The sequence below is a fragment of the Apostichopus japonicus genome, chromosome 6, assembly GCF_037975245.1.
Source record: "Apostichopus japonicus isolate 1M-3 chromosome 6, ASM3797524v1, whole genome shotgun sequence".
In the NCBI taxonomy this organism is placed as follows: domain Eukaryota; kingdom Metazoa; phylum Echinodermata; class Holothuroidea; order Aspidochirotida; family Stichopodidae; genus Apostichopus; species Apostichopus japonicus.
Window position 1 is genome coordinate 6,777,705 of NC_092566.1, and position 19,356 is coordinate 6,797,060.

At 35.4% G+C, this 19,356-nt stretch overlaps 1 protein-coding gene across 3 annotated transcripts in view; it reads left to right on the plus strand.

Annotated features, from left to right (window-relative positions):
- Window positions 1-17,442, plus strand: part of LOC139968819 (broad substrate specificity ATP-binding cassette transporter ABCG2-like) — a 46,759-nt gene extending 29,317 nt beyond the window's left edge. For all 3 annotated transcript variants that reach the window (XM_071973264.1, XM_071973262.1, XM_071973263.1), the window contains exons 4-18: window positions 2,175-2,234; window positions 2,949-3,063; window positions 4,902-5,054; window positions 5,649-5,806; window positions 6,870-7,021; window positions 7,774-7,869; window positions 8,513-8,685; window positions 8,961-9,026; window positions 10,065-10,150; window positions 10,850-10,939; window positions 12,455-12,579; window positions 13,095-13,249; window positions 15,363-15,452; window positions 16,029-16,087; window positions 16,460-17,442. In XM_071973264.1, the coding sequence (XP_071829365.1) occupies window positions 2,175-2,234; window positions 2,949-3,063; window positions 4,902-5,054; window positions 5,649-5,806; window positions 6,870-7,021; window positions 7,774-7,869; window positions 8,513-8,685; window positions 8,961-9,026; window positions 10,065-10,150; window positions 10,850-10,939; window positions 12,455-12,579; window positions 13,095-13,249; window positions 15,363-15,452; window positions 16,029-16,087; window positions 16,460-16,607 (1,726 nt within the window). In that variant the 3' untranslated portion in view covers window positions 16,608-17,442. The remainder of the gene's footprint in view (window positions 1-2,174; window positions 2,235-2,948; window positions 3,064-4,901; window positions 5,055-5,648; window positions 5,807-6,869; window positions 7,022-7,773; window positions 7,870-8,512; window positions 8,686-8,960; window positions 9,027-10,064; window positions 10,151-10,849; window positions 10,940-12,454; window positions 12,580-13,094; window positions 13,250-15,362; window positions 15,453-16,028; window positions 16,088-16,459) is intronic.
- Window positions 17,443-19,356: the final 1,914 nt, after the last annotated feature.

The window sequence follows — 19,356 nt, forward strand, 5'->3', positions numbered from 1 at the left end:
CTTTTGACAACCTTTAATTGTTTTTTTTTTGGTTTCTTGGTCATATTCAGACGAAAAGATTTCTCCTTCCCTTAGCTTGTCTTGACCTTGAAATAGTCGAAGAAAAATGACTTTTGTCTAATTGCTTAGAAATACATAGTTACAGAATAGAACAGAATTAGAATTAGAAGACAAGTTCAAGTGGATGGCCTTTTCAAGATTTCACAATGTAATGAGAGAGTGGTGGCCAATTAGCTAAGGCGTGGGACTTGTGATCCAAGGATTGCTGGTTCGATTCCTGCCTAGTTCATTACGTTGTGTCCTTGATGCTTTATCTCACTTGCCTCTCTCCATCCAGGGGTTAAATGGGTACCTGTTCAAGGTAACTTGTCATTGGGCGCAGTATATAACTGCTGCCGACTGGAGAGATTGTCTCTGGGACAGGTTATCATTGACCAGGGGTAATATAATGTCTGTAAAGCCCTTTGAGACCTATCGCTGGTATAAAGCGCTATATAAAAAGCAACTATTATTATTATTACATATATATGCGTTACAAGCTGTTTGTCTTCGATCTCAGTCAGCAGCTGGGACAAAAGAATAACAGGTAATGAAAGGATAATTTACTCGTAGTTTGGATTTGTCAATCCATTGCAACTAGTTGTACTTAGGTATTAGTTCTCTCCAGGTCAATAAACTGTTCATCTTTAATACAGAAGGCTAATTTTGCAATACGCTGTTTTTGTGTGTCTAACAGAATAGCTTGGCTGGTTACTTTGCAGGTCATTGCACAGGGCTTTGATGAAATTTATGACGACTGAATATATAACATGCAAAACAAAACCACAACAATAAGAGTAAAGTTGTATCCATTGACACACCTGCATATATATAACGATGTGTATACAGGTGTATATCTCTAAATAAAGATTAACTGTCCATGAACGTTGTGGTTTAGCCAAATGGATGGGATGTGTGGTGGTGGGGGGGGGGGGCTGTAAAGTCAAAGGGAGGCCAGGTAGGCAGCTCATTCACTCCAAGATGATTCCCTTTAGAAAAAGATTACTTAGTTCAACTAAGCATTAATTGATAACAGTGCCAAAAGGCTGAAAGGGGAACAGTTATTTGTTACCATGGTTAGTTTTTATGGGGTGATTTAGGCTGGATTAAGAACTCAGAAGGCATGTCCCTGATTCTTATGTAAAGCCAATTTTGGGGCTTTGAATACTTTGCAGTTACATGGCATTTCCTCTGCGTTATTCATTAGAGCCAATGAAGAAGTAGCATTGTGTCACCATGATTGTGATCATCCTTACAACTTCTCAGGTCATTTTTTTTGTGAGAAACAATTATGAATAAATCAATTTTCTTTTGAAATTTTGGTAACTAACCAAACTTCAATAAAGTAGCAACTTAGACTAGAAATCAAATATTTTGTACATTTTTTGCTGTAAAAATGGAAATGCTATTTCAACCATAATTCTTAATGTTTTCTTTTTCATTCAAAATGAATCAGGTAGATTAAGATGATTAATGACTATTTTATAAAGTCATGACTTCAGAACAGATTTAAGCTTTAAATTGAGTTTAAAGGATTGTTTCAGTTCTCATACATGTTTATGGTATGTTATATGAAAGAGGACAATAAAAGAAACACAATGGTGAAAAAACTGTTCAAATATCTCTTTCGGTTAAAGAGATATTCAAGTGTAAAGTTTTATCAGATTGTGTAGAAACTGCTGAAATCTGACTAGCTGTGATGTCACATCCTCACATTCATGAAAAGTCTTTGTTTTTTTCTTTAAATATTTTGTGAGATTTCATGACTTTCAACCAAAAGATATGTCAGGAGATCTCATATTTGTCAAAGGAAGTATTTGAGATTAAACATCTGAAGAATTTTTGATTATATTATTTTCAAATGTGTTAAAAAAATATAAATAATTTTTAAAGAAATATATTCACAAATGTTAAGGAAGTGAGGATGTGACATCACGCCCTCACATTAAGTCTTTCTACACCAGTCGTTTTCAAAGAAATTTTGATATCTTCAAAGTGTCATATCTCCTTAACAGAGCATGCTATCATGGTAGTTTCTTCACTGTTCTTTTTGTGTTTTGTGCTCTTTCATACAAAATAGACATGTCAAACACCTGAACCAATCCTTTCATATTTTTGTAACTATTTCCTTCCAGGGGCATCTTTCATCCTGGAATGAATGCAATCCTTGGACCAACAGGAAGTGGTAAAACCAGGTAAGAGGACAACAACTGCAAAAACATTTCATTTGCAACATTTTTACCCAAAGTTTACATCAATCTGGTCCCTGTTTGTAATTTTTGGATAATTCTAGCCTGATGCAGTTTCAAAAGACTATAAATTCGACATATGAGGATAATATAGTGTTTATATTTGATTGGGTTCAATAAAATTTGCATGTATTCGGCAAATGATGTTCTTTTCATCTGCTTTTTACGCTACTTTCATGTGCAAAATTATATAAACAAAGTATCAGTCAGCCGATGTGTTTGAAGAGTAAAGTTGTGTGCAGAGCTAAGGCAGTATTTTGTGTTGCCATTGTCAATAACAATAATGGTTTCATTCTCCAGTTTATTTCTATGATATCTTTAAACATGGCCAATAAGATATTACTTTTGGTAGTACCAGAAACATGAGCATGACCCATGGGGAGGGTAGGGGAAGTTTCATTTTAATTGGAGGAACCATGCAGCGCCAGAAATTCAAGCGAGGGAATTGGAGGGGGAAGGGAAATGGGAAGGTATCAGTTTAAGTTTTAAATGCTTGGAATAACCTTATAAACACTATTATCTAAAGAACCTTTCTGACACCACTGACCGAAAACTTGAAATCTGTCTGTATCATTTATGAGAATTATTTTTCTGCAGCTTGATAAAGATCTCAAATGTCTCTTTTTTTTGTCTTCTTCTAAAATATAAACAAATATGAAGTCTTCTAGATTTCTTGGCCGGAAGAAAAGATAAAACTGGATTTCAGGGAAAGATTCTCATCAATGGACAACCAATACCAGGCAATTTCAAGAACATCTCAGGATATGTGGTGCAGGTAAGTCCCCCCCCCAAAAAAAAAACCAAGTATTAAAAAAAAAAAACTTGTTAGCTCTAGCACAAATTCTGCACGACAATCATTTGCATAACCAGAAAGAAAAAATCAAGACAAAAAAAAAAAAAAAAAAATCCCAAAAGTATAAAAACAAACTCTGAGAATGATCTTGTCTTTTGAGTATCATGTTCATAATTAATTCACACTTTGAAATGTTATACTTTCTTAATCCAAGTCACCTTACAAAGGAAATCCCTGGCTTCAAGTGAAAATGCACGTAGGTTTTACAAACTGGGTATTATAAAGTGAAGTAAGCTTCATAACTGTTGTTTTGCGTCAAAACAACGATATATGCCAGGCGGGAGAAAAATCAGTGCCAAAAACATCTTTCTTTACTTTGCAAACTATTTCAGTATTTTTCGTTTTAATTAAACTTAACGTACGATTTGTTCATTTTATTACATTTTACATATCACAATATGTCTGAAGCCCCCACCCCACACCCCCAGTCTTGGGTCGGATTGGACTCGCCTTCAGCCCTGCACAACAAATAGATCGCCTTTTGTCTTAGAGCAGTTTCGTTCCGTGCTGTGGGTGTACACATACTGAAATAGATTCAATTCCCTTCATGTGTGTGTTGTGATACCATATGAATTCATCGAAATGTTGAAAGACCCCCAGAATTAACTTACATACCAGTAACAAAAATATAGAATCAAGTGTTAAACTCTTAAAGGATGTCCTTGCACTCAGTATAATAGGCCTGTATTGACACAATAGCCTGTTCGCACGCAAATATATCGACAACAACAACAACAACAAAAAAGTGCAGGTTAGGCAGTAGCTGATGTAAAGTACTAGCTTGTTCCATATAACCATGATTTAATATATATGGCTCATAAAAGCAATAAAAAAACTTGCATCGGAATTAATTTTGTACTGTTAACTTCAGACTGTTTTAAATACTGTAGGGTTTTATTTTGTTACTGAGTTGAATGGGCATTGTAAAGCAGCCAAGAAAGCTGTATGGGACCATAGGTACATTAATAACCAATGTGATTTGAAGTGCATGCATTATTCCTGCATTTTGTTGTGCAACTATAGCTGCCTTAATTGATTTGTATAGTAATGTACAAATTGAAGTGTCTTGTTGAATTTGTTGAAACACTGCATATATAACTAACACAAAATGATTTCTCATCTTTGGTGAAATTCATTGCCTGTTGTTCATTTTCTCCTTGTTTAGTATTACCGGTTTCTAACCAGTGGACATACAATCAGTGTCCATAACCTAGTGGTTAGGGTGTCCGCATATATATATATATATATATATATATATATATATATATCTGTATATATGTCTGTTCAAAGTATCTCTTTCGAGATCCGGCTTTAGGAATCACAAATGATTTTCGAGTTGGATAGCATCATGTTTGATCTCTAGAGTAGGGCAAAATATGTCACCAAAAACAGAACTAGTATTGTTCGATATAGGTGACAAACGCCTACAGTGGAATTACGATCTTCCTTACCGGTTTCGAACCTCTGGACATACAATCAGCGTCCATAGCCTAGTGGTTAGGGTGTCCGCGTACAGAGCGGGAGGCCCGTGGTTCGAATCCCGGTGGAGGCTGAAAGTTTTTTCACTGTTCTTGATTTTCCAACTCATTACGATTTTCATTTATATATATATATATATATATGTACATATAAATGTACCGTCAAGTCTCTAAAAAGCCCTGAAGTGTTGTAATGTGTCTATCTGAGTCATTTCTGTTGCAGTCATGACTATTAAACTTTGTCATCTGGCTTCCTCTTTCTTTCTTCATTTTTATTCTCAGGATGATGTTGTCATGGGAACACTCACAGTCCATGAAAACCTTACGTTCTCAGCAGCACTACGACTTCCAAATAGTGTCTCTGCCAAGGAGAGGAAACAGAGGGTTGAAGATATTATTGCAGAGCTGGGACTGAAGGACTGCCAGAGTACAAGGGTAATTTTGTAGTTGAAAATAAGTGAAAGACACTACTGTTATAAAAAAAAATTTAAAAATGATTTAATAGAGAGGGAAAGATTTTGTGACTTACCTGCTCCTCTAGTTTGTTTTTTTACCATTGGGAATTAGGAGGAGTAAGTGGGGGAGAAGGTATGGGTACCCTGAAATAGGTTAACCAGCAAACACACACCAGGAATGATGGAAAAATGCATTAACTTCAAAGGTATGTTAATGATATCAAAGCATTATATATACAGATTAAGTAGAAATATTTGGACATAACTTTTCAAGAAGTCCCTTACTTATTTTTTAACCACATACTAGGTCTCCAAGTTATGTAATGGGGGGGGGGGGTATTCAGTTATTTGTAAACATTTCAAAGACTTGGTCCAAGCTGCCACCCATTGCAAAACACAGCTTTTAATTATCAATTGATAGTCACATATATATGCACTATATGTCACATTGTGATAATTTTGTAGCCACCCCTACAAAATCCATCAAGGAAAAACATATAAACTTTTTCTTATGTTTGTCTGTAATTTAACAATTCCCCCCCCCCCACCCTCCCTTGACTCTTTGATGGTTCAGGTTGGAACAGAGTTTACTCGTGGTGTTTCTGGGGGCGAGAGAAAGAGGGTGAACATAGGGATGGAACTGATCAATAAGCCAGGGGTGCTCTTTCTTGACGAACCAACGACTGGACTGGACTCCAGCACTGCCCAGTCTGTCATCTCCCTCCTTCACAGGTGTAGTATTCAATATTTATTTTTTTTCTTCACCTCTCAAATTTGTTTCTCAAATCTCTCAAATTTGTTTACGTTATCATTATTTTTTTTACAAATTAAGTTCCCATTTTACGCGGCCCAGCATCGTTTACGTTTTGGAACGTTAGCAGAATGAAAACTATGTGCCATTTGCAGGTCGATGTAACCTTGATGTAGTTTTACAGACTTACTTTTGCATGACAAAATGAAAGAGAGAAGAAAAAAAGAAAAATCAACAAACTGCTTATTAACCGCAAAAATTCTGTGTAGATAAAAATATCAGTTGCATGAATGCTATTGAGTTAGTTTGAAATTGATATGTAGGGAGAAGATTAGGAATGGTGAAAGGTTATGAGGGAGGGGAAAGAATGATGGAGAGAGAAGGGATTGTGGAAGGGAAGGTCAAAGGGTGGAAGGGGAGGGGTGGTGGGGTGAGGGGGGCGGGGTAGGCTGTTACATAACAGATGGAATAATAAACCAATATCCAACAAGAGTGGACCAGGATGGATTTAACAGAGTATAATTAGTGCTGTAGTGAGCACTAAGCTGAAAGAGAAGCAGGGGTGTGGGGAGGGGTGGAGGGGGGGAGAGAGAGTGAGTGAGGGCAACATAAGAGACGAGATACTCCTTATTTTAAAGCCAATCTCACCTTCCTCATATTTCATTTCAGAGTTGCTTCACTGCAGTGTAGTCTACATTGACATCTGCTACCCATATTATATCTATATACCATTCTACAACCATTGACAGAGCTAGCTTGCATGCATGCTTTCAATCCTATGTAAACTCTCTTTTCATATGAAGTGGACATAAACCCACCCATCATCATAAACTTATCAGATAAGGACGCTCATCATGAACTACCTGCCCTTGAAAGCTAAGAAAAACCTCTTTTCTCAGCTATCATATTCTTCATGGTTTTGCGAAGTTTAAGTTGATGACAGGAAGTTTTTTTCTTTCATTTGTCTTGATCAGGTAACATTGCTTTTATCTGAAAATATATTGAGTTTCCTTTTTCATATTTTCTCTCTTTTACATCGATTAGTCTTGCTCTGAAAGGTAAAACTATCATATTCTCCATCCATCAACCTCGCTTTTCCATCTTCCGACATTTCGATAAACTTCATCTCCTCTCCAAGGGTCAATCAGTGTATCATGGTAAAGCTGAAAGCGCTCTGGATTTCTTTGCACAAGGAGGTAAGGATTGGCATTTTTAGGGTCAAATGGTAAATAAAACTGTTTCAAAGAACAAGAGTGTAACGTGTGAGAACCATGTTTCCTCAAATTTTTCATCATTCCCTAGTCATTTTAATAAGCTGTAGTATTCATTATTTTATTATTCATCATCTCTCAAATTTGGAAACTTTTTTGTCCATTTTTGGAAACTTTTGGAAGATTTAGAAAATGTCAGCTTCCAGACAAAGAAATCTGAACAATTAAGGATATCTTCCAAAGGGAACTAGATTTGTCTTAGTCGTGTGGGTGTGGAGGGGGGTAGGTGGGTGGGGTGTTGTTCTTCAAAAGGATCTCTGTCACATGAAGCCAAAGATCATGGTTGGGTTTGTGTCCCTTTAATTTCAAAATAGCCTCTAGGAATCTGAATCACTTGTTCTCTTTCATTTCATTTGTTTTTATTTATTTATTTCCAGTATGAATATAAATATTTATCAACAGGACCTCCTGTCTCTTGGCCTACCCTGCTTTTTATTATCTATCAAAACTATATGAACTCTTCTTTGAAATATGTCAAATTTGATAATTTTGAAAATATTTGTCAAAATTTGAAAACTTTGAAATAAATAAATCAAGTTTACACTAATAGCCAAACCTCCCTTGTTGTTTAATTTTACGAGTAGTAGCTGAAAGACATTTTTCGCTCGGATACTAGGAGGTCAATTCCTGCAGAAATTAATATAAAAATTGTTGTTTTTGGTTGTTTACATTTGCAGGGTATCATTGCGAGGAACACAACAACCCACCAGACTTCTTTCTGGATGTGATCATACAGGAAAATACCTCAACGTCTTACATCAACAAAGACATGAGTAAGTCTGTAACAAAATTTCTTTATAGCCCCTACTTTCGGCTTAACCCAAAACCTTGAGTATTTTTCAGATGATGTTACAAAAGAGGTTGAAGCAACAGAGGGTGTACATAGGAATAGAAAGAAGGAAAAAAAAGGATAGACAATAGCTTTTTGGATTTGTAGTCTGGCCATGAAAATGAGAATGATGTACATAAAGATATAGGAATTAGATAAAGGAAAGAATATTAAGTAACAGAATGGTCTTTTGTCTAAAAATGTCATTGTTATATTTGGAAATATTTCCAGTGATACTCAGAAAAGCTGGTTTAAGAAGAAGAAGTAAACTTGAAAACATTAAGAATAAAATCCCTTTGATTAGGTCACATATTACAAAAAGAAGGGTTTTGTAATCACCTCTCTGATGCATATCATTATTAAGGCACGCTTAAATCTGAACACATTTAAGTTTACTGTACTAATACTTCTCCACGGCTCTCGCTCGAATCATTAAACCACAAACGAAATTTCAAAACACGAACATGTTTGTCTTTACTTAGAACAAGACTTAATGTATTAGAAGATCATATAATGTATAAAGTATAGCAGGGCAAAAATTTTGAAACTTGAAATTCTGGTCTTTAATTTTTGTTCAATTTTGCCAGAATCTGTGGAGAATGGTGACGCCCACACAGGACAGAAACTAATCGACCTGTTCAAGCAGTCATCGTATGGCCTGGAGCTACAAACAGAGGCTGACGGGATATTAAAAGGCACACAGGAATCGGTCACCACCACACAGATCAGTACTGGGTATGCGTCTTCTTGGTTTAAGCAGGTAAATAATACAACCATGGGAATCCAAAGCTTAATTGTTCTTTTGTTTTGCAAGCGTTTCAAGATTCTGTCTAATTTTTATCATATTTTTATTGTATCAGATGCAATACATGTGACAAGGGACCCGGCAAATTCATTGCTGCAAAATGAAGCTAAAAAATAAGATAAAATATTAAATGAACTTGCAAGGGGAATCGACCTAATACACCAAAATGACGATCATTGGTCTCTGGAATATAGTAATTTTTGCTTTGTTTTATCAATTCTAATTTTCAGCTCTACTTTGTCTCTAAGAGGGCCGTAACCAATTTCGTAAGAAATCCACAGGTCTCTGTTTTCCAGGTAGGTAGTGTGTTAATCTCTATTTGCCTGAGGGAGTCGTTTCTAGAGAAATTCATCTGATGTTTATTGAATGCTCCAATGTTTGCAAGGGAGCGACTAGTGTGTGTGTGCATCGATTGCTACTTTACATGAACGATTGCAGTTCTTCGTAGGGAGGGGGGGGGGAAGAAAAAAAAGTAAAATAAAGAAACAATAACTTAGGTCCACTAAAGGTGAACTAGTGGTGTTTGGATTACTTCATGATTGCATTGAGAGCGACTGTTGTGTGTACCAGCTTTGATTGTTAATTTTTAGAGGAAAGATTTGCAGCTCTCAGTACCAAGACAGGTACAACTACAACAAAAATAAAATAACTAAAGACAGAAATTTCCAACCAACTATCTGAGTCTCAAGTGACAATGCTAAAACATATGCTGGAAGAATCTACAAAAAGCCAAATTTGAAATTATATCTAACACCAGATGTGTTCCTTCAGTTAAACCGCAGCTTGTATAGTTTTTAGATACACACCAAATTATACCAGTACACACTTTTAATAGGAGAGCATGAAAATAGTCTTCATGGCATTTCTAAATGCTGCAGTACTATCTCATCAAGTATGATGTTGTGTACTTATTTCCATTATTAATTTTTTTTTACAGCTTCATAAAGGGGTTTGTTTTACAGTTTTATGTTTTATTTTGTCTTTTCATAATCCTGTAGTCACGTATGGAATACTTTTTGCTATTACTGGGTACGGCAAAAACAGTAACAACTAAATCACCATGGTTACCAAAGTAGGTGGTATTAACTGCATAACGTGAGATGTATCTGTCGAAACAGAAAGACGTAAACAAAAAGTATTACACTACAGACTGTTGTGCACTTGCACGCTCTTACAATAAAAATAATGAAAGAAAGTTTCGATATTTGATATCTCACAATCAGAACAAACTATAGCAAGACGTGCCACGTTGAGGCAATGTGTTTCATTTTCACAAGCTCTGAATTACATGATAATTTTACTTTCATATATATTTCATTTTTTTTGGCTTACAGCCATTGGTCACAGTTGTCTTTGCATTAATCGTGGGTGGTCTGTTTTGGCAGTTGGACAATTCTGAAGGAAGTGGCATCCAAAACAGGTCAGTCATTACAGGTCGGCTGTTACCGGTCAGCTGCTGTTACCGGTCAGCCGCTGTTATACAAGTCAGCTGCAGGTGACCAATGGATGTTAGACCAGGTCCAGTATTGTGCTGTAGGTGGTGCGGGCGAACCAAACCCCGCTGGATTCCCACTAACCTTCAGTATCAATGTCAACAAAAATATCTAAGCTAGTTACATGTATTGACCCATTGAGAACCACTCTGTCATCTAACGATAGTCCAGCAGGCAGGCTGCTGATGTTTGTTTCCTTCAATAATGAGCTCTTTGCAGTTCAGGTGAAGCAAACCAATCTTTCACTATCAGTTTCACCGAAAGTGTCTAAACTTGTCTTAAGGTTTGGCCCATGTAGCTCCACTCTTATTTACCGATGTTATGATTAGTTCAGTATTGCCCCCTAGGCGGTTGATGTGAACCAGTCCCCGCCCGATCACCACCACCAAGCCTTCGCTATCAATATCACCAGAAATATCCGAATTAGTCGAAAAGTTTGGCCCATTTTACAGAGGGTATACCAATGAATCTCCCTCTATCATGAAAGTACCATTTTTCTTATGTAATTATCAAATAGAACTGTTGTGTATTGAAACAAATGTGTAATTTATTTAGATCCTCCTGCAGGCAGGAATTCTACTTGTTAAAGTTATGATTGTTGTCATTATTTTTTATTTTTATTCCAGAGTTGGTGCTTCATTTTTTCTGGTGACAAACATGCTGTTTGCCAATGCAGCTGCGACAGAACTCTTCATAAGTGAAAGGGTGATCTTTATGTAAGTTATTGAAATGTAAAGAAAGAAAACAAAGAGAAAAAAGAAACAAAGTTATGAAAAGAAATGGAAAGGGAAGGAGTCCAGAAAGAAAACCTAGTGAAACATGAGAACAAATGAACATATCAGAAATAAATGAATATAATGATATGAAAATAAGAGAAAAAATTAGTATAATGAAATGAACATTACAGAAACAAATGAATATAATGAAATGAAAATAATAGAGAGAAATGAATATAATGAAATGAAAATAGCAGAAAAATATGAATATAATGAAATGAAAGTAACAGAATGAAATGAATATAACAAAATGAAAGTAACAGAATGAAATGAATATAATGAAATGAAAATAACAGAAAAAAATTAATATAATGAAATCATAATAACAGAAAGAAATGAACATAATGAAATGAAAATAACAGAATGAAATGAAAATAACATAATGAAATGAAAATAACAGAATGAAATGAAAATAACAGAATGAAATGAATGTAATACAAACAAAATAACAGAAAGAATAATATAATGAAATGAAAATAACAGAATGAAATGAAAATAACAGAATGAAATGAATGTAATATAAACAAAATAACAGAAAGAATAATATAATGAAATGAAAATAACAGAATGAAATGAAAATAACAGAATGAAATGAATATAATACAAACAAAATAACAGAAAGAATAATATAATGAAATGAAAATAACAGAATGAAATGAAAATAACAGAATGAAATGAATGTAATATAAACAAAATAACAGAAAGAATAATATAATGAAATGAAAATAACAGAATGAAATGAAGATAACAGAATGAAATGAATGTAATACAAACAAAATAACAGAAAGAATAATATAATGAAATGAAAATAACAGAATGAAATTAAAATAACAGAATGAAATGAATGTAATATAAACAAAATAACAGAAAGAATAATATAATGAAATGAAAATAACAGAATGAAATGAAAATAACAGAATGAAATGAATATAATACAAACAAAATAACAGAAAGAATAATATAATGAAATGAAAATAACAGAATGAAATGAATGTAATATAAACAAAATAACAGAAAGAATAATATAATGAAATGAAAATAACAGAATGAAATGAAAATAACAGAATGAAATGAATGTAATACAAACAAAATAACAGAAAGAATAATATAATGAAATGAAAATAACAGAATGAAATGAATGTAATATAAACAAAATAACAGAAAGAATAATATAATGAAATGAAAATAACAGAATGAAATGAAAATAACAGAATGAAATGAATGTAATGAAACAAAATAACAGAAAGAATAATATAATGAAATCTAGATAATAGAAAGAATTGTGAATATAATGAAATGGAAATAACAGAAATAATATAATGACATGAAATAAATAGAAACAGAACAAGACAGAAATGGAAAGTTGCTTTCATAATAGGTTGGAATTATGGATATTGAGTCATGATTCTAGTCAGCATCATTAACACAAGTTACTTTTTACTTTTGTGTTGACAGACATGAATCAGCTAGTGGCTACTACAGGGTCTCCACCTATTTCTTGGCTAAAGTCTTCTGTGATTTGCTCCCTATGAGATTAATACCTACTGTCATTTACTGTGGTATTACTTATTGGATGATCGGTAAGTAAATGAATGGTTTTTATTCTATTACTGGGTTTCATATTCTGTTACCGGGTTTCATATTCTGTTAATGGGTTTCATATTCTGTTAATAGGGTTTCATATTCTGTTAATAGGGTTTTATATTCTGTTAATAGGGTTTCATATTCTGTTAATGGGTTTCATATTCTGTTAATGGGTTTCATATCCTGTTAATGGGTTTCGTATCCTTTTAATGGGTTTCATATCCTGTGAATGGGTTTCATATTCTGTTAATTACTTTCATATTCTGTTAATGGGTTTCACTCTTTATCAGTAATGTTAAAGAAGTGAATGTGAAAGGCATAAAGAACATTGGACTAAACATGAACAATGAATGTTCTTCTCAACTGTTAGTTGTAACTTATACGTGCTTGTATGTTCACTTGAAGGAAGATAGTTTCGTTCATATTTTCAGCAAAAGTTCCCCTATTTGTTATTCCAAGATAAGATGTTACTGCAACTATATATTATTTTTATTCATTTCTTCCTATTAAGGGTTTGTGCAAGATGCTGCAAAGTTTTTCTTTTTTGCCTTGACTCTTCTGCTGACCACGTTAGCAGGCACCTCCATTACATTCTTTTATGGTGCTACCATCGGTAACAGTACTCTCGCCAACCTCGCCACCACCATGTCATTTGTGGTCATGCTGGTAAATATTTTTTCCTCGTTCATAGACGTTATGAAATGATAATTTATCTAACTCAGAACTTACTTTACGAGTAGTATTTTTTATGCCATCGAGTTGTCATAGTGATATCAAGGACTGTGATGTCACTGTGAAGAGTTGTCAATTCAATAACAGTGTGAAGTCAGTGCAGTGTTAGTGCAATGTCAGTCTTATGTTGCTTAACTGGGGTGTCAGTTCGAAGTAAGTGACAGTGTGGTGTATGTGGTGTGATGTCATTGCGATGCCAGTCTGATGTAGATTCCTGTGATGTCAGTGTGAAGATGTTTTCAGTTCAATAACAGTGTGAAGTCAGTGCAGTGTTAGTGCAATGTCAGTCTTATGTTGCTTAACTGGGGTGTCAGTTCGAAGTAAGTGACAGTGTGGTGTATGTGGTGTGATGTCATTGCGATGCCAGTCTGATGTAGATTCCTGTGATGTCACTGTGAAGAGTTGTCAATTCAATAACAGTGTGAAGTCAGTGCAGTGTTAGTGCAATGTCAGTCTTATGTTGCTTAACTGGGGTGTCAGTTCGAAGTAAGTGACAGTGTGGTGTATGTGGTGTGATGTCATTGCGATGCCAGTCTGATGTAGATTCCTGTGATGTCACTGTGAAGATGTTTTCAGTTCAATAACAGTGTGAAGTCAGTGCAGTGTTAGTGCAATGTCAGTCTTATGTTGCTTAACTGGGGTGTCAGTTCGAAGTAAGTGACAGTGTGGTGTATGTGGTGTGATGTCATTGCGATGCCAGTCTGATGTAGATTCCTGTGATGTCACTGTGAAGATGTTTTCAGTTCAATAACAGTGTGAAGTCAGTGCAGTGTTAGTGCAATGTCAGTCTTATGTTGCTTAACTGGGGTGTCAGTTCGAAGTAAGTGACAGTGTGGTGTATGTGGTGTGATGTCATTGCGATGCCAGTCTGATGTAGATTCCTGTGATGTCAGTGTGAAGATGTTTTCAGTTCAATAACAGTGTGAAGTCAGTGCAGTGTTAGTGCAATGTCAGTCTTATGTTGCTTAACTGGGGTGTCAGTTCGAAGTAAGTGACAGTGTGGTGTATGTGGTGTGATGTCATTGCGATGCCACTCTGATATAGATTCCTGTGATGTCAGTGTGAAGATGTTTTCAGTTCAATAACAATGTGAAGTCAGTGCAGTGTTAGTGCGATGTCAGTTTTATGTTGCTAACTAGGCTGTCAGTTCGAAGTTAGTGCAGAGTCAGTTACAGTGTGGTATATGTGGTGTGATGTCGTTGCGATGCCAGTCTGATGTAGATTCCTGTGATGTCAGTGTGAAGATGTTTTCAGTTCAATAACAGTGTGAAGTCAGTGCAGTGTTAGTGCGATGTCATTCTTATGTTGCTTAACTGGGGTGTCAGTTCAAAGTAAGTGAAAGTGTGGTGTATGTGGTGTGATGTCATTGCGATACCAGTCTGATGTAAATGACTGTGATGTCAGTGTGAAGATGTTGTCAATTCAATAACAGTGTGAAGTCAGTGCAGTGTTAGTGCGATGTCAGTCTTATGTTGCTAACTGGGGTGTCAGTTTGAAGTTAGTGCAGAGTCAGTTACAGTGTGGTATATGTGGTGTGATGTCATTGCGATGCCAGTCTGATGTAGATTCCTGTGATGTCAGTGTGCAGTCAGTGTGAAGCTTGAAACTGTTTTCTAGAGTGATGTTAGTGTGAGATCAATGTGATGCTATCTGAGGTGCTGTCAGTGTGATGCAAAATGGTGACAGAGTATTTTTTTTATTTTAGGATCTTTTGTGGATTCCTAATCCCAACCTTTTCCCTTGCCCCCTCAATCCCCCCCCCTCCAATCTCAAGCCCTCCACTTTCCTATCTGCTTTGCCAAGAAGAAAATTTACCTGTTTGTAAAAATTATAGAGTTCAAGAAGGGCTAAAAGACAAAATCAGGATAAATGATGTCTCAAAATGGGGATCAACACAGATGGTGCAAAAAATGAAAAATGAAAATGAAAATGCTGTTATATATGTACTCCTTAGCAACTTGGGATAAATTGCTTATGGTATGTCTATTGATGAAATAGCAAAACTATTTTGTCAGAATTCAAGAACTCAATTTTTTCATCTTTTCAGATCTTTGGTGGACTATTCTTGAACATCAACACATTGCCTACATGGCTTCAATGGTTGCAGTATATCAGTTTTGCCAGATATGGCCTTAACGTGAGTCCAGTAAATGATCAAATATATACTTATATCATTTAGCGAAATATTTACAACAAAAAACCTGATTCTTATCGACAATAATTTGTGGCAAAATATCCCATAAAGTGGCCTAGCTACTATTGAACTCTTTCAGTTTGGTGAAGTGATACTGTGAATAGGAAATGTTCCTTTATCCTATCCCTTCTTAAATACATTTTATGAATTTTAATGGGAAGTCCCAATTTTCTAAAGAACTTTTTGACGTTGAAGACTGAGCTTAATGTTATTATTAACTCTTAACTTCTTTACCTAAAAATCCAGCCTCATTATGGTCATCTCAATTTGGATTTTATAGCTGAGCTGGAATTAACCAATAGTTCTGATATGAAATTATGAAAAATTGCAAAACATTCAAAACTTACGATGTTTGTATTTCTTAAAAAAAAAAAAAACCTTGAGCAGCCCAACAGGTATCATTAGGGTGTTACTAGGGGTATTATTATAAGGTATTATTAGGGGGGGGGGGGATAAGACATGACTCCTTCTTGCCACGGTACCTTAGTATTTATTAATTCTCTATATTTCCTTCTACAGGCGCTGTCTGTAAACGAACTGAAAGGTCTAGTGTTTGAGGACGAGCTGACTGGAAGAATGTGAGTATCAGAAATGATTTGACTCCAATTTTAGAACCTTTGACCTACAGAGCACATATGGAAGTACGGAAGTTGAACCCTTTTAACTTTATAGTGCATTAGAAAGTAACCACCACCCCACCCCTCCACCCCCACCCCCTCCAATTCTACAAAATATTCAATGAAAAATCTCCGAAATGGTTGGATAGAGGAGAGAGAGAATTGGGCAGGCAGGTCTGCTCTATATGAGGCGGCTATTTCAAGGTTAAAGCCGCTGGTCTCAGTCCCTCCAAACGAGAAGCTAAACAAACTTTGTTCACTGATGCAACAGGTTAGATGTCTTTCCAAAAATTGTTTGTATTTATCGAAAAATTCATGTTTTTGTATTTTCAGAGAAAATGGAACAGATTATCTCCAGGAACAAGGGATCAGACATGATGAATGGGGTTTGTGGCAGAATTGTGTGGCTCTAGCTGCTTACATTATCATTTTAATGACTCTGGCTTACGTGCAATTACGCAGAATTCCAAAGACAAAGTAACCGCATAGGTCGCCGAGGTGCTCTCTCTTTTATGGGGGCTGAAATGGGCAGGACCATTGTCCATCTTTGATGAGTTGGATGGGCAAGCTAACAAGATTCATTTACTTGCTGGTCATAAGCAAGGTTAATATCACACAAGAGGACGAAGTAACTTTCTGTTCTCTCCTAAGGAAAGAACATTTCAGCGAGAGAGAATATTTTGTGTCTTCACATTCAAACTTTCGGAAGAATTTTACCGCCGGTAGCCGGCTGAAGAAGGTAGTGGAGTCTAGATCTGTGCTATGTTGTAATCTTACCAGTCATGTGTGCAATGTACATAGAGTATAGTAAACCATTGTTATCTGGGAAGATAGATAATTAGAAGTTAAGGGTGAAGGGACACTAACCAGGTAGCATTTAATGGACATCATGAAAGGATCAGTATGGATCAGGAGGAGTGGATCAAGAAAAAAATATAGAGTTTCAATATTATGAGACAAGATGAAAAAGAATGTGATGATTTTTGGGACATTAACATGGATATGTATTGGAGAAACTTGAGTCAAGATGCAGTAAACAGATGGGAAGGATCTGGATCAAGTAAAATTGAGAGGATCAAAACCAGATGCAACGATAGCAAATCAAACATCACACTGGATGTGAATACGCAGTAATATATTGAGATCATGGACACATGTTGGAAATTTGATTGAGGCAGTTAAACCGATGGGAAGGATCTGGATCAAGTAAAATTGAACGGATCAAAACCAGATGCATCTATAGCAAATCAAACATCACACTGGATGTGAATACGCAGTAATATATTGAGATCATGGACACATGTTGGAAATTTGATTGAGGCAGTTAAACCGATGGGAAGGATCTGGATCAAGTAAAATTGAAAGGATCAAAACCAGATGCATCTATAGCAAATCAAACATCACACTGGATGTGAATACGCAGTAATATATTGAGATCATGGACACATGTTGGAAATTTGATAGAAGCAGTAAACAGATGGGAAGGTTCTGGATCAAGTAAAATTGAAAGGATCAAAACCAGATGCATCTATAGCAAATCAAACATCACACTGGATGTGAATACGCAGTAATATATTGAGATCATGGACACATGTTGGAAATTTGATGAAAGAGGGCAGTAATCAGATGGGAAGGATCTGGATCAAGTAAAATTGAAAGGATCAAAACCAGATGCAACTATATAGCAAATCAAATGATGTTAATATTCAGTAGGATATTTGGGATCAGTAAATGTGTTTGAAATTAGAATGAAATAGGCAGTAACCAAGCGTGATGGATTTGGATTAAGTTAAATTTAAAGTATCAATCAGATATATCTGAAGAAAGCAAACAATCAAAGGACAGCAATAATAATGTAATTGCTTTATTAGGGTATAAAGTAAAGGAGCCTACATACCTAAGCTCAAAGTCTTTCAGCAGCTGGGTATATTGTTTTTTGATCTAATGATCAAAAAATATTTGGACTGCAGATTTTCGGTTAATGGATCCTCAGTTGAAAGAAGAAAACAAAAAAGGATCTTTTGTTTATTGTTTCAAATTTCTAGGACAGACGATGAACATGGCAGTTTTTTAGTTGATTGCAACAATCAAGTGATTTGAATGTTAAGCATTTAAAGGAATTTTCAATGTAAAGTGAAGCCTTATTTAAGTTAGCAATGGGCTGATATTAAGATATGGTCAGTAGTAGATATCCAATATTAACATCTGAATGTTTGTGTCAGTATAGATGAGTGTAAGATAGTAATATTGGTCAAGGTTTTGTTTAAGACTACACCCTCCAGTTCTCACAGATAAAGGCTATAATGTGCTATTGCGAACCAATGTAGCCTGGTTACCATATTTCAAAGTCAGACACCCTGTTGGTACTGACTTAGTCTTAGCCGTACAGTCTATACAACGTTATACCTAACATTGCTAAAGTATTTATATCGCAAAGTAGCTACGATAAACATTGTTCATACTCGTAAATGTGTAGTCCAGCTTTCACAGCTTTTCCAGCCAAGGTTCTTGGACTTAAATGTGTCCTCCATGTATCATGTGTTTGTTTTAAGTGGGAAAATGATTTATATCATGCTATGGAAAATGACCACATATAGTGATGCCTACTACAAGTGCATCCTTTTAGCTTACGTATCGTAAAAACAGTGATATCTTTGAACGTCACAAAAGAACTCAAGAAACCCTTTACGGATGACACAACACTTAACCCTTTGGGAGAATAGATCTTTATTAGTATTAATGGGAGTACTGCATGGATTGTACACATGCGTTAGAAACCCTATAAATTAAGATCATGTTCAAAACGATTACCCACCAGTTTCACTTTCACATGTGTATTTCATTCACCCAAAAAACCATGTTCATCATTTATATAACAAAGTTTATTTAATCATGTTTATAGAGGGAAGTATTTCTATTCAGAAATAATAGTACAAAATCAGGATGTAACACCCAGTGTCGTCACTAAGTGTGATATATTAACAAGCTTGCCATTACTGCAGGGTTTATATTACGGTAAAACTGTTGTTGGTTACTTTATTCTGATAATTAACTTTGTTCATCTGCTTAAGTTTTTTTGTTTTGTTTCACAATCCATTGTGCCTGAACTCAAATCGACATGTAATTGATGCGATGGCCCTGTAAAGGAGTGTTAGTGTAAGGTTATTACAGGTGTAGAGTTGTTGCAATGTTAGCAATATTATCCTTGCTGCCACTGAGACAAAATGCTT